Consider the following 23128-nt stretch of genomic DNA (forward strand, 5'->3'; position numbering starts at 1 on the left):
CAACACTATCCCAAATACAGTCAGTTTTTTCCTCCCAATATGCAGCATCTTGCATTTCATATGTTACTTTAGAAATTATTAGCTTCTTCACTTAGGTTTATTTTGGTTTTCTTTTTAAAACCAGAAGAAAAAAAAAATCTATTTCACTTGCAAGTACAAATGATGACTCTGGTTTCCTCCCAGGCTTACATAACAAAAATCCATATATTTCCAATTTATAAAATGGAAATTGGAGCAATCATGAACTGGATATGCAGATGGAGTAGATTAATTTTATTTTTAAGGTGATTCACATCAAAATTTTTGGTCCTGGTAGGCCAGTTTGTACAAGAGATAAGAGAAGGAAACAACTATATGCCTTGTCTGTTAGAAGCAGGACTTTCATATTGCAACTTGGACGTGATGCTGATGGTGACAGCTAAGGCTACTAGATAAGCAGATAATACAGCAAGGAAAATATATTCAGATTTTTGGTGAAAGAAGCTTAATTTTCAAACATGCAGAATTGCAGGACCATTCATTTCAGCAAGCCATTCTGCTCACATGTAAATTTTCTTGTAGCTCAGGAGTTTTTAATTCTCAGGCCCTTTTTACCATCTGTAACTCAATCTCTATTTTTTAAAGAAATTGCAGACATCTGTTTAAATACCCATCTCTTCCGTCACATGGAATTTTGGATTCAAAAATCCGAGCTCGAAAATAATACCAAAGTTGGATTACATTTCCAAGCAACCACGGAGTGGCATTTTAAATGCTGCCTTTTTAATTAGCCCATTCCGACGCCCCGGCTGCGCTGCGGTGTGTGAAGCAGTGTCTGCCTCGGCGGGTGCGGGTCAGTGAGTGGGGCCAGGAGCAGGGATGAGGGGCTGCTGGTGTAAAATACTTCATTCTTTGTGTTTCTTTAGAACTTGCTCATCAGTGGACTTAGCCTCTTAATCAGCTCCTTGCTTGTCTTACCAGGAAAGCTAGGCTTTTCCATGGGTACATTGGACATCTGATTGATTTACATGAATGCCCAATGGCTGGATGAAAGCTGATACATTTCCTTGTGGGTGGAGGTATTTGGATCCCTCTTCTGTACATATATCCCTAAGCACTGAGCAGTACAAGGGCCATGGGGAATGAAGGCACTTGGGATTTCAAACCTATTTACAAAAACGGCTGGTTGAGGTATAGTGTTGAGAACCCCAAAGCTCTCTCAGAAGCCCGCAATGACACAAACAAGACCTCTGAACAACATTTCCCTCCTCCAATTGTGGAAAATATCTTGATTTCAGGGAAGCCAAAACTGGTTCAGAGAAATCAGGCTGGAAGTGCACAGCTATGAGTGTCCTTCACAGGCAGGGACAAGTTTCATTTGTGAAGGAAACTATTTGTCACCATACAAGCCCTATTTTGAACCACTCTCTGAAAAAGTGTTGAGATATTTTCCCAGGAGACTGTCCTATGGAAAGCAATTAAAGTGCATTGAAGATGTAGGCTAACACTTCCATACTTCCAAAATGCATTAAAACAAAACAAAACAAAGCAAAGCAAAGCAAACAATCAGATGAAAAAACTCTACTGGGCTTAATTTACACCACTTTCAAATACAAATAAAGACCTTGACTTGCACTAGTCCTTTTCCCTAAGCTACAATCATTATGCAATAATAAAAGTGAAACCAGAAGGCCACAACTCATGCAGAATTTCTTCTCTTTTTGCTACACTAACAATTAAAATCTGAAAAAGTAATAAAGAGTTATTTGACAAAAGAACAATGAGAATACAGCTCCCACAAATAAAGATGCCAGGGATATTTTAATGAGGAAATGCATTTTAAAATAGGCTGTTAGGTGATAACCTGGGCAATATGTCCTCCCTAGAAAAAACTAGCTCAAGAGGAGATTCTGCATTCCTAATCCCAGCACTGTAACTTCATTCTGCGACAATACTTGGATAAATACATAAACTCTACCAATCTGTTAAACAAACACAATTCAGCTCTATGTTTGGCTTCTCAGAAAACACTATTTGTCAAAACACTTAAACGCAATCTTGTGTAATGCTAGTTAACAGAACTTCCAAAAGTGCCCACTTCTAACGGTAAACACACATTCAATTTTTCCAGAGAAATTTCATAGTCCTTGAGGGGGTGTATAAAATCCAGATTTTGGAAGAAAAAATAAAGAACAAAATGTGTATTCACTTGCAAATATTATAATAAAATAAATTTTAGGGACATGTTTACAGCTGAATCACTGGAAGGAGCACTGCTGTAGATCCAGAGCACCTAGCTGGGTTTTGAAGAAGTACCGAAAGGATGGCAGGCAGCAGCAGCAACGTCTATTAATATCATATTAAGTTTTTCAACAGTACTTCAGTTCAGAGCCAGGGGAGGGACCGCAGTGCACAAGCACAGGAGGTGACACCAAGCACACTGTTATGGAATTCAGCCTAAGTCCAGGGGCTTGGTGAGAGGGAGGTCAGAACACTTCCAGAAAGGCTTTGAGCTAGGCACTTCAGATGTTTTGTTTTAAATTTATCTGTAGCCAACAGAGAAGTACTAGTATACACACATCAAAACCTTTTCTGCATACTTGAGAAAATGAAATTAAGTCAACGGTATAAGGTCCGGATGACACATATCCTCTATTTTTCATTTACTGTTCATTTGCAGAAGAGCACAAGATTTATGTTGTGTATGTACCAACATTTTTCTAAGTTTAATTTGATAGTTTTCCTGCAGGGGTAGGCTAATTTTATCCGTATCTGACTTTAATAATATTTATTACTGTTCTTCTGCTCCTCAGTGGCTGACTGAATATTCTCTCTATGTCCATCTGGTGAGTATCTTTTCCCAAAATAGTCCGTGACCACTCTTTCCTATATTTGCATGAGAGACATACTATTATTATATTTGTGTGGAAGAAGCTGGGTGATCCTGCAAAAACATTTTCCAGTGATATGATTTGTCATCACTGGAAGTTGATTTACAATTTGAAATGTGACATCATAAGTGGTATGCAATGAAAATCTAAGCAGAAAATACTTGGCAGTCTTTTAGAAATCTAGCCAGGGTTACTTTTATTGAGATCCTCTGTTTCCTTGCCCACAAGAATTAACTTTTGGTCACAGAGAATAACCAGCAGTTATTGTTACTCGGTATCAACTTTCTTCCCCTATTTGAAGCTGAATTCTTGGTGGTTTTAGGAACATGATTTCTGCAACAGGATTCCATAGCATTAGCTGAACTGGGGAAAGAACAGAAGCCAGCTCTGAAAGCGTAACAAAGCATGTTTTGAATGTATAGGACATGCAAAGCCACAAATGCCAGCCAAGCAACACCATGTGCTTAAAGCCACATTTAACAAACTGGAATTTCTTCCTGCACTGTAATGCCTGCTGTGACAAGTAGCTATACTCTTGAGGAAACTGCCTCAAAGATGCATTTTGCTCTCTAGCTAGAGGAATTCTCACTACACAGACACCTTCAACAAGGTAATGCTTTGCATTTTCATTTGGTTTTACACACAGGAATCTCAAAACATTAATAGGCACACAGAGGCAAAACTGGCTCCCATGATGCCAAAGGAAAATACCGTTTTTTTTGACTTCACTGGGATTGTGATTTAATCATAATTGATTAATTCTCATTCCATTCCTGTGAGGCAAGTGAGGGATATGTAGAGATCACTTCACACACCGCTACAGTGTGGCTGTCTCTGGAAAATATCAGCTGTTCCAAAACAGAGAGGAGCCCAGTTTGGAACAGGATGCAAAGGCCAAGACTCGATCCAACTGGAACAATACAAGAAATGCTGATAGCCAGAGTGGAATCTCTGAAAATAGATTTTGGCCAGCATGCTGGGATTAAGAGCCCTACTTTTCAAAAGGTGTGCTGGAACCTTTAATAACCATAAATAGTCAGGACTTTGTTTTTGTGCCTCATTGGAAAGATGGCACCACTTGTGATATGGCATTTCCTCACACCGTGCTGTCGCATTGCTTCATTGCCGGATCATCTGCAGCTTTCAGCAGGGCCGACGTAGCTTCCGAGCCAAGCAGAGAGCCGCAGTGCTGTCCCAGCTCTGCTGAAGACAGCATCAAAACAGTACTCGGAACCCGTGGAACAAGGACTTCTCTCCCAGGAAATAGCCTGTGAGATCTGGCAACAGCACTTCCCATCAGATAGCAACTGTGAGATCTTGGATATCTTATGTAACCGCCATCCCTAAATAAAACGTATATCTAGTTCATCTTTTTTTCCCCCTGATTTAATTAGAATCTTGCTTAGATTTTCAGGTTGGCAAAGCCTTAGCTTGCAATATGCTGCAGATGCTACTGCTTGGAGATTAACGTTTGCTTTTTAATTAAAGTTTTTACTCAGGAAGTTTGTGAAACCCCCACAGCAGCATTTAAGACCAAGAAAATAACAGTGTATTATTCTTAAAATGAGCAGTCATAGTGTAACATGAAACAATCACATTCAAAGTATCACCCAAAATTACTGTGTGGTTTCATATAAGTGTGAGCTTTTCTGGGCTTGTTTTTAATGAGCCTCCATCAGAGGCACTATCAGAGCTTTGCATTTCCCAAGGTAACATCTCTATATTTTTTTTTAAGTTTATACTCCTCAGTAGTAAGCATGCTCTGGTTTCCAACCAGCATTAGAAAGCAGCGCTCAGCTGAGTGTTAGCAAGCTGAACAGCTGGGTTGCCACCATAGCACAGCTTCTGTGGGCTGCGCAGGGATGGGAAAGAAATGGAAATGATGTAAGGAAGTGGTGAAGAGAGACCTGAAATTGGGAGGACAGGAAAAGAGCAGTAATGTGGAAAGGCTCCAGGAAAGGAAACTGCCACATGTCCAGGGGCAAAGACGGAGAAGGAATTAGAGCTGCGCTGGGTCAGGCGAGGACGATGTGCCTCGACATCTGAGGTCTCGGCGAGGGAAGGAGGGGACGCAGGGGGTGGCAGCCATGGCATAGTCTCCTGAAAGATTAGGTACTCTTGTCTGCTGGAAGGAATGATCAACAGTCCTAATTTAGAAACAGGAGGGTGAGTTATTACTGCTGGTAGTGGTGGTGACCTAGACCCCAAGTCAGGGACCTGCTCCAGCACTGTACAAACTTAAAATAAGATGTCCTCTGCCACACTTTCCAAATTACAGATATGGTGAGTGATGTGCAGAGGTGAGGCAATGGCAGAGCAAGCAGCAGACCCCTCCGTCCAGCTTTACAGATCCTGCAAGCTCCTCCTCAGCTCAGCTCAGTTAATGCACTTGCTTTATACCACATCTTGCTTTAGCATGGTGTGGCCTCAATACAAATCAGTCTCTCAGAGAAATACTGTTTTACATTTTTTAAAAAAATTACTTCAGATTAAGAAGACACTCCAGACTTGAAGTAGTACAAAGTTGGCCTATACTTCAGCCTTTGCTTTCTTTAATGGCCATTAACCTTAAGAGGAACTGCGGAGAATGTTCAAGAAGTCTCCGTATGTGCAAAAGGAAGACGAGAAAGAAGAGAGACAAGTTCTGTGCTAACTAACAGTCCTGGTAAACTCAGGGGTACAATGGAAGACCTGGGTATCCCCTTTGGAGGCTGAATATTTGGCTTTGTGTCCCAGGCAGCTGATTGCCATGCAACATGCAAACTGCATAAACCATCCAACCCAGGAGAAATGCTAGACGCTTACTAAAAAGGCATAACCATTTCCTTCTGCCAGACCCTAGGTTTTGCAAGGGCCTGAGTCCCTGATTTAAACACAGCACAAATTATTACCAGATGTGCATGTCAGGGCCTCGAGTGCACTGACAGGTCGTAATTGCCCTTACCAGCCCCCCTCAGCGCCTCCCCCATGCCCCTGCCCAGGGCCTGGCTCAGCCCTGGGCTCCAGTCCCCTCACATTGGTGCTGCAGCACCTGACTGGCCTCAGGTTTGTCTTGTCCCCACAAACATCTTTGTCCCTCTGTGCTGTTGAGGGGCTGTAGGATGGGCCTGTGCCCCACTGGCTGTGCTATTGTGGCCAGTTCCTGCTCCCTGTCCCTCACTGCCCCCTGACAGTGAAGAGGAAATTCTCTGCACTCCCCTTCCGAACAGCCAGGTGCTGCTAACTCGTATCCGACCTACTTGTTGGCATTTTCACACTGCAGCATATTTAAATGTTTCAGACTGGAGAGGAGCACTAGAAATGAGCCCAAACTAAAAAGAAAATATCAAAATACAGCAGAAAATTGAGTATGACTACAATCTAGTCCTAGAAACTTCTGCAAGTACCTCCTTTACATTTTGCAAGTATCTTTACAATAGGCAAATCCACGGCAGCACTGATTCATACCTCCCCACTCACAGGATTGCTTGACATCTAAAAAGCGGCTGGGTTGGAGTTTAGACAGCCTGACGATTAGGATGAGTTTGATACCTTAACATTCGGCAACGCCATTTTCCGACTTTCAAACAGTTCCACACAAGTGTGCTTTCAGCATCTGAATATTCCTCCCACCGTTCTCCATCCGCGTGGTACCTCTGTCTGGGAAAGAACATAACCTGTGCACCAGATGTGCTACGCAAAACCCCCGCCTGCCCTTCAGCCACAGCATGCGTGCCTCCACGGGGTCTAACCCACCTCCACCCCAAATGAGGAACATATGGAGCACCATGAATGGCAGGAACAAGACTTCGCTTTGAACTACATTTCTCCTATCAAAGGGCCCTCTGTCTTGCCTTCTTCTCGTCTGTTCCTCTGGGTAATCATAAGGAAAGAACTGAGCGTTTGGAAAAGCCTCCTGGGGACAAATTCATTTCTAGTGTAACTCTGCTGAAGTTAATGGTGTTGCACCATGGATTAAAATGGCACCATAATATTAAAAAACAGAGACAGCATACTACTCTGTAATTACTGTCTAAGAGAGCGAAAATAATAAAAATGATTCATTCTTATAGACCCCAAAGGGCACAGCTGGCTTAGTCAGTTTAAAAGGTGAAGATAAAAGAAGGCAGCTAGAATGTAGTGATTTTTAATTTGTATATATATATATATGTATAAATGACAGTCAGATAACACCACCTCTGCACTAATTTTAAGAACAACATGCTAGAAATATAATTTAATGTGACTGCAAGTTTTAAAAGTCTGATAACAGAAATAGCTCTTAAGAAAATTAAAGGCCTCCTTTCATACTGCCGTAAATTAGGAACAAGTTCCTTTTAATCAAGAGTTACGCTGTTGTAAGCTTAATGCAAAGGAATTGGGCCCCACAGCACCAAAATGGCTATTCTGTAACACAGTCAAACACCAGGACTCGCATTTTACCATTCTTATATAAAAAAGGACTATGTTATTTTTTTAGGCAGTTAACATTTAAAGGTCATTGTTACGGGAAGGAAACATTTCTTGTATTAAGTTTAGTAAAGTTGGCAGAAACAGTGCAGTCTGTTCCTTCATGGACTTCACTTTACAATACCATATGGAGGTGTGTGAAAGACACTCAAGCTCAGTGACACTGTGCAATATAACGGCAAAGGCAAGGCAGAGATCTGACAGAATTACTGCACGGGCTTCAGAGGCATTTGTCAGCAACAGCTGTTATATCTCAGTCTTTCTTGTTATTTAAGTGAGATTCATCTAGGCAATAATCCTTTCCAGCCACAGGAATAATACCCCATGATGAGACTTGATCTTCCAAGCACAGGAGGTTCCAGAGAAAGAGCACAACTCTAAATATTTCTAGAGATTGGCTAAGGAGCGTCTCTGCTCACCTATCTCCCAGTGCAAGGAATGATCCAGCAAATACCTGACTGTCATTAGTTACTCAGCTGTCCCCTGGTGGTCTTACAGCCTCTTATACGCACAGAAACACAGCTTTCCTTTCATGTGTAATCAATAACAAGGCTTCCACACACACCCTTTGTACCTGCCTTTAGCCAGAACACAAAGTCTTGCTTTCTCTACCAGTGCCAGACATCACCATTTCCTAGAATGAATTATCTGGGGAAGTCAGTTTTTATTGTACAAACAAACCAGGCTTTCAGTTACACAGAAAATAAAGGGAAAAAAAAAAAGGGGGGGTGGTGGTGGTGGTGTAAAATTAGCTAACAGGAAATCACCAAACAGGCTCAGCACACACACACACACACACACACAAAATCAGAGTTTTGAAGATAAATTTTCACTAAAATATTACCTGATATAGTATGTTGTTTAACAACAAACACAGAGACAGACAAAACCAGCACGATCAATAACAGTATATGGAGGTTTCTCTTCCTATTTATTTATAGACAAAAATTTTCTTGATCAGACAGGCCACAATTACATGGGATGTTGGTTCCTTAGCTGATTTCTCCAGGTAGATATTAACATTGAATTAAAAGGGTTCCTCCTGTATAAAGATACAGAAACGTTCAAAAAAGTAGTTCTCCTTTTTTCCTGCTACCAAGATACATGCTAACTTTTCATTAAAAATGCCACAGCTGTCAACCTCTACTGAGATAAAGCAATCAACCTAGTCATAAAGAAATGAAAAATTGTAAAAATTGTAAGACTTTAAACAAATAAAGTTTTAATAATATTTTCCTGTTTTCTTCTTGCTATGGGCTGGTTCTCCTGTACAAAAGACTTATTTCTTTTCCCCAAAAGTGACCATAGTAACAAGGGCTAGAAATAAATTTTTAAATGAAAGCCGAATATAATGAAGACACGTGAGTCCCAATGCTGGGGATTTATTTAAAACGTCAATCACGAAGTCTTGTGACAGAACAGTAAGAGTTATCAACACTAAACAATTATAAAAAGAACTGCAATTTCCCATTGTTTCAGGGCAGACAAGAGTCTGCTAGTTTTAGTGTACATTTCTTTGTTCATCAGAAAGATTCACAGTACAAAAGCTCCAGTAATTTCCAATAGGCTGAAAGGAACAGTTCTTAGTTTAAAAATTAGAAGATAAAGCTTGTTCTAACAGTACAACATTTAACATAATGAAATCAATAGAAAAAAGCAAAACCTCTGAGGCTTTATCACGCTACAGTAGACTTCAGAGATGCTGATTATGAGATTGTGTTTGTACTAAAACAACACAATAATTACCCAGAGAGGCTTGAAGTGAGGAGAAAGATTGTAAGAGTGGATTATCAAGCCCTCAGTCTTGACAACACTTGGAGCTAGACCTTTGAAGTACCTGGCCACCTATGTAGGTATGTGTGATGTGAAACTCTTAGTGGGTGTTGAGAGCCCTAGTTGGTGCCAATATTCATTTTTGTGTGTCTTTATTCCTTTAAAAATCACCTGTCACTTAGTGCTTTTTTCACATGCAGTTTGAACTACAGTATTACTTCTACAAGAGACCTTAAGAAACTGCCCAGATCATGGTCTCCTTCTTGATGTTATAACCTATAGCAGGCAAAAAGGCATGCCATGAAAAATAGCCAAAGCACAAACATCTTAAGTTTATATATATATAATATACATACATATATATGAATTACTCTGATTTAGCCATTCCCTGCAAGTGTTCTCCTATGTGGAATATGCTGATCAGAGCACCTTAGCAAAATTATAATTTCTGAAGTATGCTGCTCATGGTGTTTACAACCAGTGCATGCCTTCAAAACATTTATATATGCTTAGATTATGCGTGTGCTTGAATGTATGGATGACTCAAGTCTATAATTAAAAGTTTAATATTAAAATAAGTTTTCTCTTTTAATGAAAAATGAAATCCATGAAACAGCAGACTAGAGACTCAATACCATATTACCATTGTATTAAGGATCATCTTATGAATTTTATGCATGAAGTCCTCTGTAGACACACCTGAAATTGCAATATCCAGTGGTCAAAATGAAACACGCCTGGGGAAGAAATAAAACTCTACTTATATCTGCCCAGTTTAAAAGGGCAGTCAGTAGAACAGAGATTATATGGGGGAAACATAAGCTAAAATATATTATTTTTTAGCAGCAATGACAATTAGTTTGGCTTAGAACTAGGCTAAGATATTTGCATTAGGCTGTTTGGATTGAGGTCATCATTTCTATTCCACAAGAGACAACACATTCCTGCTATAGGTCATGCAGGAGAGCAGACTGTAATTACTTCTGTTTATTTCAAACAAAGAGCACTTATTTTGGTCTAACAATTTTGGAGAATTGTATGCCGCTATCACTGTTGCTGGGGTATTTTCTTTAAAGTGATGTACTTGATTATCAGTCTCTATGCTTTACTAGTGTCTGTTAGCATAGCAGGGGCCCTGAGCTTATACAAAAAAAATACAATAAAACCATTGTTATGTTAAAGGATCCTACAAAATGTCTTTTTTTTTTTTTTTTTTTTTTAATACAGAGCATGAGAGACAATGCTCTGTTTGAAAAATCCAAAAATTACTGGCTTAGGAAATGTGGAAAATGGAAAATAGTCAGCAATGTAAAGACTTGTAACATTTACATGACGGAAACAGTGCAAGTAGGGGAACAGGGACACAAACACCATTTATTCTACAGGAAGGCCTCGATGTCACCAGTCCTTCAGAAAAGCGAGGTAACACGGCATCCCTATGCTGTAAATCCTCGAGGCAGCGAGCTGTTTATAAGCGCTGTGGCAGTCCATAAATCAGTAACAACGCCCGGAGCGGCAGAGGTATGTGAGCGGAGCTGCAGTTCCTGCTTTGAGCTATTCACCTGCACAGGACCTTGCTGAGGAAGGTTTTGAAGCCCACGTATAACTTTGTGTGTGGAAGGAAACGTGCAGCACTGGGTGGGAGCACAAATACACAGCTGGAACAGGTCCTGAAACACTGCATGGAGAATAGAACTTCTACTGTGGTTACACGGAATTATTCAGCTGACAAAAAGGCTTCACTTAATCTTTCTTTCCTCACTTAGAAGTCAATGTCCCTCGGCACTTTTTTGCTCCTGACATACACTTATGCCGCATTGTCAACCCCCACAGGTCTAAGGCTGTAGGCACCGGGTCAGTTTCACCCCCTTCAGTTGTCCCGATCCAAACTGCCTCCCTAAAACCTGCCAAGGAAAGGGCCACGCGAATCTCTACGCTATTTATGTCAAGGCACTTTGCACCAAATCCCAGTTTCGGGGAACCTGCCCTCTCTCCACCCCCACAAGCCCCCCCGCCGGGGCCAGCGCCCCCTGAGGCCGGGGTCCCCTCGGCCGGGCCGGGGCTCCGCGAGGGGCCGGCAGCCTCGGGAGGCACCGCCCCGGCGGCGGCGGGAAGCGGCGGGGCCCGGCCCGGAAGAGGAGGGCTCGGGGCGGCGGCGGCTGGCGGCGGAGGGTGAGGGGAGCGGCGGCTGCGGGGGGCGACGGTGGTGCGGAGGGGAGGCCGGCAGCTCCTCTCAGCCGGCCCCTGCGGAGCTGCGGAGGGAGAAAGGCGGCTCTGGCCCGGCCGGGAGGGAGGGGGGGGGGGAAGGGAACGAAGCCCGTCCCTTCTTCCAGGCTGCGTTGGGCCTTAGGCGAGGGAAGGTGACTGTCTCCCCTGTTACCAGCCCCGAAGTCTGTAGGAGGCCCTTGAGATACATTTTCGGTCTCAGGATCCACAAAACTCCCATCTCCTTCCTTCCCTCCAGTTTGCAGGTGCTGCCTGCAAATCTTCAGGAGGCAGCAGAAGAGCTCAATATGGAAGTCAGAGAGAAAGACCTTTAATGCTCTAGGTTAGCCAGGGCCTGTTACAACAGTAGGTGTAGTGCTTGCCTCAGCACCTGCTGTTAGGGCCGGACTGTTACTGATGGGCAATGCTAGGTAGCACCAACTTCTGCAGGGCAAATTCATGTATAGGCAGGTAAATAAGTAAACTAAGACCTTAAATACAACTCCCATTTGAGAAATGTGTTATGAAACAATTTAAAATCATCTTGGGTGCTATTCTTTCTCTGAATCAAATTATTAAAAATTATTGTAGATAAGTAATTATTATGCTTCGCAGGCTATAATTATCTAGAAGGTCTGCATTATATTCTGCCGTAGCAAACTTATCAAGTTGATTGTAGTAATGTTTTTCCTGCAAGGAGTGGATTAGGAGTGGCTTGAAAGTGCCTTCTGAAGAAATATTTTTTTCTATTACTAACCTTCAGAAACGCCCCATTTCTTTCAACCACAATTCATCGCACTCAAAATTGATTCAAAAGCACTGCTGTGTAATAGCAGACCTTATTAGCTATTAATCTGAGTTGACCTTTTCCTGCATGCATGAAGTCGCTTAAAACCAATCCCAGTGTTCAGACAGATCAGTGTTTGCATATCCAGCATATACGTCCAAAGACCAGATGTGCAATTGGAATTGATTTCTGTAAGGCATGGCCTTAGTTATCTTGACTCTCCAGAATAGGCTCTTTTGTTTGTATTTGTGGTCTTAGGTCATCAAGACAGCAAGCATTAAGTCATCTGTGCTGTTGTGCTCACCTGACAGAGTAATTTCTCATTGTCCTTTATTTGCCCTAAGTGGAGTGTGGTAGTTATTACAGTAAGGCTACATACATCATTAAAGCCTCTTCTATTGTGTTTATACTTAAAATTTTCAGGATGACTTCGTTGGTAGACATGCCTCTGGATTATGAAAAGATGTTTGCTCATCGGTTCACATCAGATGATAAAGAATACCAAGAATACCTGAAACGCCCTGCAGATCTCCCTCCTATTGTTGAAGAATGGAGAAACAGATCTGGTGGCAACCAGAGAAGAGAACGGTACTGATGTCTATTTTTTTTAAAATGTTGGTAGTTTCACAAATACATGGTTAAATGATCACTTATTTATTTCAAAATAAAGTTAGGAATTTGTACTGTTAACAGAAGTATCCTTCATGGTAATGTATGTTTAAGGTAAAGAGTCTTATTTGAAAAGTAGTGAGGTTTTACGTTTTCTCTCTACTGATACTGAAAGCTTTGATCTTTGTAAATTGCTTTTCTGAAAGGAATGAGCTGGAACCACTGAACTCATTGCCTTGGGGTTTGTTCCTGCTCAGTCAGGAACACTTTTTCCAGAGGGGAAAGATGGGAGTTCTGCAAAACAAAGCCAATTTTCTGTTGGATAATCAGCAGGAAAATATGTGAAGGAACAGGCTAATAACATGATTATCTGTTGCTAGCTGTCCAAAAAAGTTTTCATTTGTAACCTAAGTATTTGCTGCATTGTTAGGCTAGCCTGCATTTCTTTAATTAGAAATATCTGTAAAATCCATCATGTCTGTCTAGCAAGTGCAATATTAACTGCCTACTGCAAAATATTTTGAATTATTTTTCCAGAAGGTAATTGTAGCTTTTTTATTTAATCCTGGACTGTAACATCTGACTTTCATGTAACTGAAAAAGGACAACTACAGCATGTAGCACATTTGGTAATACTAACATCAGACTTCATATTTATTTAAAACTCCTGTACACCTAACAGTTGTGAGGATTTCTTAGATAAGTATCTAAATAAGGTTTGTGCCTTATCTGAAGAAAAGGACAGCATTCCAACTTTTTATTACCCTAGAAAATTGTCATTAAGTTAAACCCCAAATCAGTTCCTACAGATTTTAAAAAAAAAAGAGATGTTCCTTAAATGTGTACAAATGTGTACAAAACTTTGTTCTTCTTTGAACTAATGAAGTGTTATGCCTACACTTTGTTCACAAAGCAGACTTCATGTAAATGCTGTCTATACTGTATTACACCACACCACTGAGATATCCAAACAAAATGACTGCCTGGCAGCTCAGGTGTCCATGACAATAGTGCTACAGCGGAAAAGCCCCAGCTTAACCCGAACAATGGCTAAATACCACTGATAAGGAGCTCCCTGAGTGTAGTTAAGTTATGCTATATACTCACACTCTTGTCAGCTTGGGAATGAACAGGAGACTATGAAGCAATTAGTAATGTGTGCTAGGGTATGTGCATATTCCAAGAGTATGCTGTTAGGTAACTGAATTGTACATAAGCCTGCTTTGCCACAGTTTTCAACCATGAACCTACTAGACTGACCCTGGCTTCAGTACAGCTACAGATGAACCTTCTGGTTGTTTTTTAGGTATATGGTCTGTTAGTCTCTATAAAGTTCCAGCAGTTGCTCTAATGCCTACAGAATGCTTTGTGCTAGGAAACAGACAGTCCTTCCACTGCTCAGCAAATCACATAATGAGTCGTAGTAAGAAAATGAATAATCTGAGGTGACTGTAGATAAATTTTGATCCGTTTGTCATGAAAAAGATAAGTAGTTAACTGCCATGTAACTGTTTGTATACTCAACTTTAAAAGTTTACAATTTGTGTGAATCCTTTATGTTTCTTTTCATTGCAGGTTTCAAGATGGGAGATATTTTAGAGGGGACAGATACAACTGGCAAGGTGACTACAGATCTAATCAGAGGCCAGAAAGAGGCTGGGGTAACAACTACCAGCAGCACAGACAAGGACAATCTTATTCTTCCCACTATGGACAATATGGCTACAACTCCTACAACCCAGGGCCTCGTTACCATCCCTACTGATGGTACTTTTGGTTGCAAAGTCCCATAATACTATGTGATAAGTTAGATTATTGACTTTGTTTGTCTTCAGTTTTCTTATTTTTCACAATTTATAGATAACTGAAGAATCCATATTCAAGTCCATTGTTGTTTATCTGTAGCAGGAACTGAAAAAGGGAATACCTTTTATTAATAATAAAAGCATATTCTACAATTTGTTTAGTCTGTAAATATTAGATTAAATTTGTCTTACATTCGTCTCCACCACTGAGATCCTCTCTGTTACATTTTAGAAAATGAGGCAGGTCAGGGGAAGATGTCTGTAGCTTGTCTGCAGCCTGTAGAAGCTTGTTACATTGTCTTATGACAGTTCTTTTTTGCAAGTGACATACATGCTTTCTCCAGAGAGAATTTCCTAGTTCGAATTTTGATAGTGAGAAAAGATCAGTTTGAATTTCAGATGCCTTAAAAAGGTGAAGAAAGATACTATTACAGAAATATTTTATGGGGTTGGTATTTAAGAAAACTCAAAAGAGGAACTCTTTAGGTATTTGGTAGAGGTGTGATATCTCAATATTTAATTTATTGGGTTAAAACAGTTGTAGGACAGAAATAAGATCTTGCATATAAGATAGATTTCTGTCTATTGAGTTGATGGGTTCAATTTATGTGCAGTATTCCTCTTAAAATCATGGTCTAACAACTGGAATAAGAGTTTAGTAGTTTAAATATGTATCTTCTTACTCTAGTAGTTCAGTGGTACTCAAGTTTTACCTGCAAAGTGATACTAGACTTACATTAATTTGTAACATCTTAAAATAATTTTCGTATGTGCATAATGCATTTTGGACTTCTATTTCAGTAAAGCTGTAAAACTGTGATGTGTGGCGTTAATTAATTTGTATGAGATACTTTGTGGATGTTACAGAAGAAAGGAACCATAATCAATACTGTTTGTATCATACTTTGTTTCATGAGAAAATAGCATAAGCAGTGAACAGTGGGTTTTTTGGTTCATGGAATTTAAGTAAGTCCCACGTTTTCTTTAATTACATAATAAAAGTATTTCATGTTCAAAGACGTTTCTGAATATTTCTGAAATCTACTTTTGAAACATTTAGAATTGCAACATTCATCTAGGCTGACAGCTGCTCAAGCAGCAGTACTAACAGATAAGTGTTAATACTGGACAGCTGTTGGTTTAAATTAGATGAGTGGCCTACTCAGCTAAAATAAAGAGGATGAGACACTGTGATTAATTAGAAGTCTGGAGTGTTAATCCTCTAACTTACTTTTGACCATAAAAGGGTCAAAGTTCTCTATTTCACCATTAATATGATAAGCTAATTTGTCTCAGGAGAACAGTGCATTTCTTTCTACTTGACATCTTCAGCTGTTGTACAGAAACACAGAACTATCCCTGCTGACTGTTGTATAAGTCATGACATTATGTGATTAAGTTCAAATTACTGCATCTTCCTTTAAATACAAATAATAAATATAGAAATCAAAAGCACCATCTCGGCTCAAGGTGCTTTTGAAAATTAAAGAGCATGTTTACTGTTTATCTTAGAAACATGCTGTGTGCAGCTTTAATATGGAATCATTTAGCTTGGAAAAGACCTTTAAGATCATTAAGTCCAACCATCACCTCGCACTATTGAGTCCACCACTAAACCACGTCCCTAAGCACCACATCCACACGTCTAAAATACCTCCAAGGATGGCAACTCTGACTGCCCACTCCAGGGCAGCCTGTTCCAATGCCTAACCATACTTTCTGTGAAGAAATTCATCCTGACATCTAATTTAAACCTCCTCTGGCAGAACTTGAGGCTGCTTCCTATTGCTTGTCACCTGAGAAAAGAGACCAACGCCCACCATACCACAACCTCCTTTCAGGTATTTGTAGATGGCAATGAGGTCACCCCTCAGGCTTCTTTCTTCCAGACTAAAGAGCCCCAGTTCCCTCAGCTGCTCCTCTTGTCTTGTTTTCTAGCTCCTTTGCCAGCTTTGTTGCTCTTTGCATTCCAGCAACTCAGTACCTTGTGGTGAGGGGCCCAAAACTGAACACAGTACTTGAGGTGTAGTCTCACCAGTGCCGAGTACAGAGTACACAGTCTGTGAAGCAAAAGCTGTGGTGTTTAAAAGTGGCTCCACCTACCTGTTAAGTTCTTCCATTTTCCCTGTTTCAGACAATATTAAGAGCTTTGATACAATATTTAATATCCTACTCCCTGATGTACTTGCCTTGAATTCAGTTGTTTAACCTTAGAAATGTTACAGTGAATGGTTCATTCTTCCTTAAGAAGTTCTACAGGATGAAATGCCCTTTTAACCCTTGATAATTAACCCCATTAATATGGAAGAGCTGTTACACCAGGGAATATAAGGTTTTCCAAAGTTACTCTGAGCACTGTCAAAAGCCTGCAAGGTGGTTTGGTGGAATTCCTTTTTAACACAGAATTGCATGCAAGGAGCCAGATAACCCAGACTCCCACCCCCAAGAAAGGAGCGCATCTCTTTCTGCAAAGAGCCTGACACTGCCTGCTGTGCCAGGGAAGCAAGGCTGTGCCAGGATATTCTTCCTCCTTACCATCTGGAGTAGTATCTCAGGTTGAAATAAAACCTGGCAAAAGGAATGGGTTCTCTCATTTGTTGCTTATCCTCAAAAGCCCAATAACTATTTTAATTTTAGTGTCTTCTAGCTAATGAACGCAGAATCTACAACACTGTGGCCAAGCTGTACATGAAGATATATTAGGGTGGCCTAAATGGATGCTACAGCTTTAGAATAACACATTGTATGACCTCAGGTGTCATATTCAGAGTTTCTTGACCAAGTGATCAAGGGAGACACCAAGGCCAGTGCAGCTTCCTGGTTTCTGTCTTTCTTTACGTCCTTGACTCCTGTTACTGACCACCTGTCTCACCATTAAAGCTCTCAATTCAACTTCAAGGGATTGTATGATTTACAAAACTTCCTTGTAATAATTATGGCAAGAATATATATGTATTTTTATAGATGCATTTCTAAGTAAATGCATATCTTGCACTAGACAAAAAGATAAACAGAATTTAATACATATTGTCCCCAAAAGTTTCCACTTGGATGAATTAGTATCTATGATGAAGTCCAGATTATTGCATCTTTCAAGCTAAATAAAACCAGTAAGTACTGTCTCCAATTACAGTGTTTGCATTATAATATATTACAGATGAGAAAACTGAAACTAGATTAATTTTAACATTTGCAACTTCAAACACTGCAGAAATTATTTGCTTTAAGTATGACGGAGATCGCAGGGTAAACATTAAAATTCAGTGTCTGGAATCTGACTTTAAGAGAATTCTTCCCTCTGACATTTGCTCAGACATCATTATTAACATGAATAAAACAAAAGAAAGATAAGTGTTACGTATTAAAAAATGACTGCCATGTTGCCAAGAGTTTAATAAACGCAGAAGTTTGAGTGCAGCACTTGCAGCAGTCCTAAATCCCTTCCTGAACATGTATAGCAATTTTGTGTGGACAGTTAATTCATACTGGAGGATTATCATGCTAAATTACAGGTGCTGCAGCAAGCAACTTCCAAGAAAACTCAGTAGCTTTTGTAAAATTTCTTAACTAGAATTTTAAAAAATGCTAACCACTAAGCCACTAGCTACTTGAAGGCAAGAGAGTCATAGAAAAATTCTTAGTGTGATTTGTGAGATACAATTTTCCAAGTGTTCACTGCTATTCAACCTCTATTTTATCCTAACTCTGCAGCTGGGAATAGAGATGTGCCGACGTGCTTCCAAAGGTTAGCTAGAAGCTGAAATATTTTCAAGAGGCTCTTTAAAAGATATTTCAGACAGTGAAGACAGTGTCGTATTTCTGATATATGTATAATTATCACTCAACTTCTAGAAAAAATGTATTTCATCTCCCCCTGTTTAAATATATCTGAATGTATTTAAAGTCCTACTATTAATTTGCTAATAAATATTCTACTTAACCAAGAAATGTGGTCACATTTGCTTCTTATTACTGAGATGCTGGAAGGAAAGTTCTTTTTATATCAAATTTAAGTAACGTTTCCTCTCCACTACCACTCCTATTCCTTACAATATCTCTGAATTACACAACTTTGGGTGAATTATCTTACCTGATCCAACTTGTGCAGTCCCACCTCCTCTGGCTCTGACAAACAAGAGGGGTTAGGAATACGGGGCCCAGGAAGGGAAAACAGGACTGCTCCTTACAGCAGCAGCTGGCTGCCTTCGGAGCGTTTTTATGAAACTGCACCTCCCTTATGTTTCATTTGCCAATCAGGAAAAGTTACTATAATTTGTCTCCTGTACGTTAGAGCAAAGCTACATAATCCCACTTACATTATGCACAGCAACGGTGTTCTCATGATCAGAAACTAAACAAGATTATGGGGCAGATCAGGTTTCCCTAAAAGTACCTAGGGAGTATGCAGCCTGATTCAAGACAGACACAAATCCTAGAGATCAAAACGGAGTCCAGTGGCTCCAGAACTGCCAGGATGGTAGATACCAACTATAATATGGTGGTGCACAATGATCTTTCCTCTCAAGATGATTATTTTTTTACATTAGGCCCTGCAGGCTGGAATTTATTTTTGTTTACCATGGCCTATATTCTTCTTCAATAGGGCACGGACTGCACTCAGTGGTTGTCAGTCCTCATTTGTTTATGTAAACAGCAATGCCAAAGTGTTATCTCTATGCAGCTCACCCCCTTATTTTCTAAGTACTCTGTCCTACTAAAATGCAAATTTATTACAGAAGAGTTGGCAATCACTATATTTTCCTGAAAGTCTAATAACACAGAACATCATTTGTATTGGTTACCTTCTCTGATATTTCTAGCAAGTGGGATTACAATTAAGTGTTGTCTTTTTCCTAACACACAGATGCTTCTTTTTCTAGTAATATTTCAGCAGATGGATAACTTTTTTCCACAAGTATAGGGTGGTGTTTTTATTTATTTATTTTTAATGATTATTGTCATATTCTGTGATTCAAAACTTGCTTCACTGATAAAAGATGTATCAATATCAACTATAAAAGCTGTTCCTGCTCATCATTTGAAGAAAAAACTTATGTATTCAAAAGATGAGTTAAAGTTCAGGAAGCAACGTAGCCATTTGTTATACAGCTACAGAAGCAAGCTTATTTGTGAAAAAAATCTAAAGGGAAAATCTTCCAACTGAAGATTCAAACAACTTTCAAACTCAAACTTGTTACACATTAAAAGAACAACAATAAAGGTTCTTCAAAGCTCTTTTACAGCGTGAGAGAAGACAATTTGGTAGTTATATACCTACATAAATTAATAATTTAAGACTATATCTAGTAGTGTTTAGATAAAGGTTAAAAAATCTCCCTATATAAGCCTACATAAACGCATAAGATGTTTCATATCACTTTTGGTCACCATGTGCCAAGCATTTAGCACAGAGCTGATCAGAAAGTCCAAAGTCACGTTTGAAGTTTGTTTCTGAAGAAATGCTTGAAAAGACTTATTTCCTATTGAAAAGCCCTATTTCCTATTGAACATGTGATCAGTAAAAACGTTAATAGTGATAATTACCAAGTGCAACCAGCCCCAAACATTACATAATCGTTTTACGTAATAAAAAGAAAATTAAATTTTCCATGGCAAAAGCTTGCCTTTTTTATATGCTTTAAGTTTTTCCTTTTTGTAGTCATCAAGTAATCTTGATTTATGAACCCCACTGAGCTCTCAAAACAAAGTCTCTTTAAGAATAAGTTTTTATGTGCTGCTGTGTTTTTAATGGCACAAGCACTTGAATACAGCAAATGAAACCTTTGGAGTTTAGGTTTGGTGCAAGAGCTCTGTGTGGATACATGTTCTCTTCAGATGGGTATTACTCATGCAGATGCCACATGCTCACAATACCCACCCTGAAACAAACAGATTCAGCATCAAACTCGGGGTACATACACCCTCCTCTAATCCACAGCTGCAGCTAAACTGCTGCAAGAACATAAAGGAGCTTAACCTTAAACTGCCACAGGGGCAAATCCTATTCCTCCAGCCCTACAGCTCAGGGGATATTTCCATCAGCAGAACTATGTTTTTTTTGTTGTCCTAAGGTAAGATTGGACTGGGGAGGGTACCGTGTACAGCCCAGGCAGAGACTAAAAGGAGTCACTGCTGAGCTGAAGGAACACTAGTTTCATGGCCACTTGCTCTTGTATACTGAACCCTTTAGGGGAAAATATGTTTTAAGATGTAATTATTGGTTATCAAATGACTTTAATGCCCCTCCACAGCCTGGGAAAAAGAAAAAAAAAAAAAAAAAGAGAGAGAGAAATTCCTTCTTCCTCCAGACTCCAGGGACCTCCGCAGCCTACACTGAGCTGGCAGAATATGGACTCAGGAAGCAGTTAAGCAGCTGGCTCATTATACTGGCAGAGTTTTCAAGCCCTTAAATAAGGTGGATAGATCCAGGGAATGACAAACAAATAGCTATTGATGACATATCCTGCAGTCTGCGTAAATCCCACTGAAGAGCCTTTCTGGACCTCACCAGCAAGATTTTAGTTTTTAAGAGACAAAATGTATTTAGTGCTAGCTAACAAAAGATCAGCCTAGTTCTACTCCCCTCCATACCTGCATTAGATATATTCTTATTACTGGCCTACATTTTTTTTCTCCAGTCGTATGCTCTTTTTACTCTTTCTCTTATCATTCCACAGGCATCAGGCTATTCTATGTCAGATATCCATTTTACCAGTTCCTCTTATTCTTGAATGCTCTTGAATACAAAACCTTCTAAAGCTACTGACTGTAAAATTCAAAAAAGATAGCTTTGCCACAGTGCCAGTAATTCTATGTGAACTAAAAAGAAAGTTAAAAGGAAAGGATATTTTCAAAGATAGAACCGGACGTGTTAATTCCCACCTCAGCTACTACCACTTTTACTCTGCTATGGATTTCAGCTACAAGTCTCCTAGGCAGGGGCCGTTCCATTTATAGTTATGGTGTACAACAATCTCAGCTGAGTCTGTACGCCCCAGTAAGAGGCACTAGGAATGGTCTGGTGGATGAATCGATCTATTTTCTGGTCATTGCTTTTTAAAAAACAAAACAAAAACAAGTGATAAATGCTATGCAGGCAGGGCCAATATAAACACTGCCTTTATTTCTCTATGGAGTTATAGCACGCTATTTACATGTGCACAGCTGGGATGCTGGGGCCGAGCAAGCTCTCAAAGCCAGACCTACACTAAAACAATTCTAACTCCTATGGGTGTAATAGAAAAATGATAAAAAAAATATAAGCAGCATAAAGACAGCATCATCATAGCTAATAGGTATGGATAGTCCAATTTGACAGCTAGCACTGAATTCAGCTGCGGTGAATTAAAAATGAGGGAGCAGTCTATGCAAACTTGGTTACACATCAATAACATTTGTGCTGGTTACTGTATTGAATGTACTATTCATTTACATCTAATTGATTTCAGAAACATTTTCTCTCTTGCACATGCACACCACACAATCACAGTAAGAGTAGAATTCCGACCTCATGGAAGTATTACAGCACTTTATTTATTTATTTATTTATTTTAAATAAAGCTGTTTTACACCTACAGCAAAGGAAGAGGAAAGAAAATACAGTGGGGAAAGAGGAGGAGTGGAAGTCAACTAAGATGAAAGAGGGAATGCACTGGTGCAGGCAAAGGAAGAAAAGTCTTCCTCCGAAAGAGTCTATTGAAAGGTCAAAGAGAGAGATCTTAGAATCTGAGAAGATGAAATCATTTCACTGAAGGTAAAATGCAAGGCTGTTTAAAAGCCATTTGTGACTGATGAGAATTGGAAGACAAAGATGGCATCACAATCTCTTGGCAAGAAAATTCTTCCAGATGGCATCTCTTTCTCATTAATGCTCTGGGGGAGGATCCTAGACAGCCCAGCAGGTCCCGTCGTGACTTTGGATTCGAAGCCGTCCACAAACTCAGCTGCTCTTTGGCTCAACTCCACTTCTGCTGCACATGCGTGTAGCACGCAGCAGTGCTACAGGACATTAGCTGATGAATGAAATTAACTGCCTATTTTTACCTCTTCAGATCACACCTCCCAACTCTGTTCTAAAAGGCAGAAACCTGCCCATAACCACGTCTCCTACTCTGTGGCTCAGAGAACCTTCTCAAGCTCTCCAGGTCTTCTACTACTAGTATAGAAACCTTAAGGATTGCTAGAAAACACTGAGATTTTTAACATAAAGAAAGGAAATGTTACCAGTTGAAGGTCAACTCATTGTTTGAATTGATGCCTCCCAAAGTGGGCATCAAGATGATCAAGATTTCTATGCTGAATTAAGACCAGACTGAATGCTTGCATCTTGGCTTCACTTGGCAAAATCAGAGCAGGGCTTTAAGCAGGTCTCTAAATGGAAAATTCTCTACACAAAGAGCAATGAAATGTCAGCACTACCTGGTTTCTTACAAACTGGACCAAAGGCACATTATTCAGAGTAAGCCGACACACTTAAAACATCTGTGGTATGCTTGTACACGACGCTGTGGATGTGCTGCTTTGGTTTAAAGCAGACTTGTAACAAGTTAGGAACAAGATCAGATGAAATGGAAATAGGACACTAAGGGAAAAAAATGCAAAATGCAAACATTTTGACTTAGACTAACTAA

The 23128-nt window shown here is 39.9% G+C and overlaps 1 protein-coding gene across 3 annotated transcripts; it reads left to right on the plus strand.

Moving 5' to 3' along the window:
- Nucleotides 1–11213: 11213 nt before the first annotated feature.
- RAMAC (RNA guanine-7 methyltransferase activating subunit) lies at nucleotides 11214–15515 on the plus strand. Of its 3 annotated transcripts, none has more exons than XM_035335775.1 (3): nucleotides 11214–11264; nucleotides 12508–12672; nucleotides 14269–15515. In XM_035335775.1, the coding sequence occupies exons 2-3, from the start codon at nucleotides 12509–12511 to the stop codon at nucleotides 14456–14458; spliced, it is 354 nt and encodes a 117-aa protein (XP_035191666.1). In that variant the 5' UTR covers nucleotides 11214–11264; nucleotide 12508; the 3' UTR covers nucleotides 14459–15515. The 3 variants fall into 3 exon arrangements, with proteins under 3 accessions (XP_035191666.1, XP_035191667.1, XP_035191664.1); XM_035335776.1 differs by lacking the exon at nucleotides 11214–11264 and adding an exon at nucleotides 11567–11667; XM_035335773.1 differs by lacking the exon at nucleotides 11214–11264 and adding an exon at nucleotides 11621–11768.
- Nucleotides 15516–23128: the final 7613 nt, after the last annotated feature.

This window comes from Oxyura jamaicensis, chromosome 10 (assembly GCF_011077185.1).
Source record: "Oxyura jamaicensis isolate SHBP4307 breed ruddy duck chromosome 10, BPBGC_Ojam_1.0, whole genome shotgun sequence".
Lineage (NCBI taxonomy): Eukaryota > Metazoa > Chordata > Aves > Anseriformes > Anatidae > Oxyura > Oxyura jamaicensis.

What these genes read in the sequence shown, in the direction of transcription:
- RAMAC (XM_035335773.1), top strand. Translation starts at nt 11,722, where the DNA reads ATGCTAGGTAGCACCAACTTCTGCAGGGCAAATTCATGTATAGGCAG. An exon ending in GCAAATTCATGTATAGGCAG is followed by an intron (nt 11,769 to 12,507) that starts GTAAATAAGTAA and finishes TAAAATTTTCAG; the next exon opens with GATGACTTCGTTGGTAGACA. An exon ending in GGCAACCAGAGAAGAGAACG is followed by an intron (nt 12,673 to 14,268) that starts GTACTGATGTCT and finishes TTTTCATTGCAG; the next exon opens with GTTTCAAGATGGGAGATATT.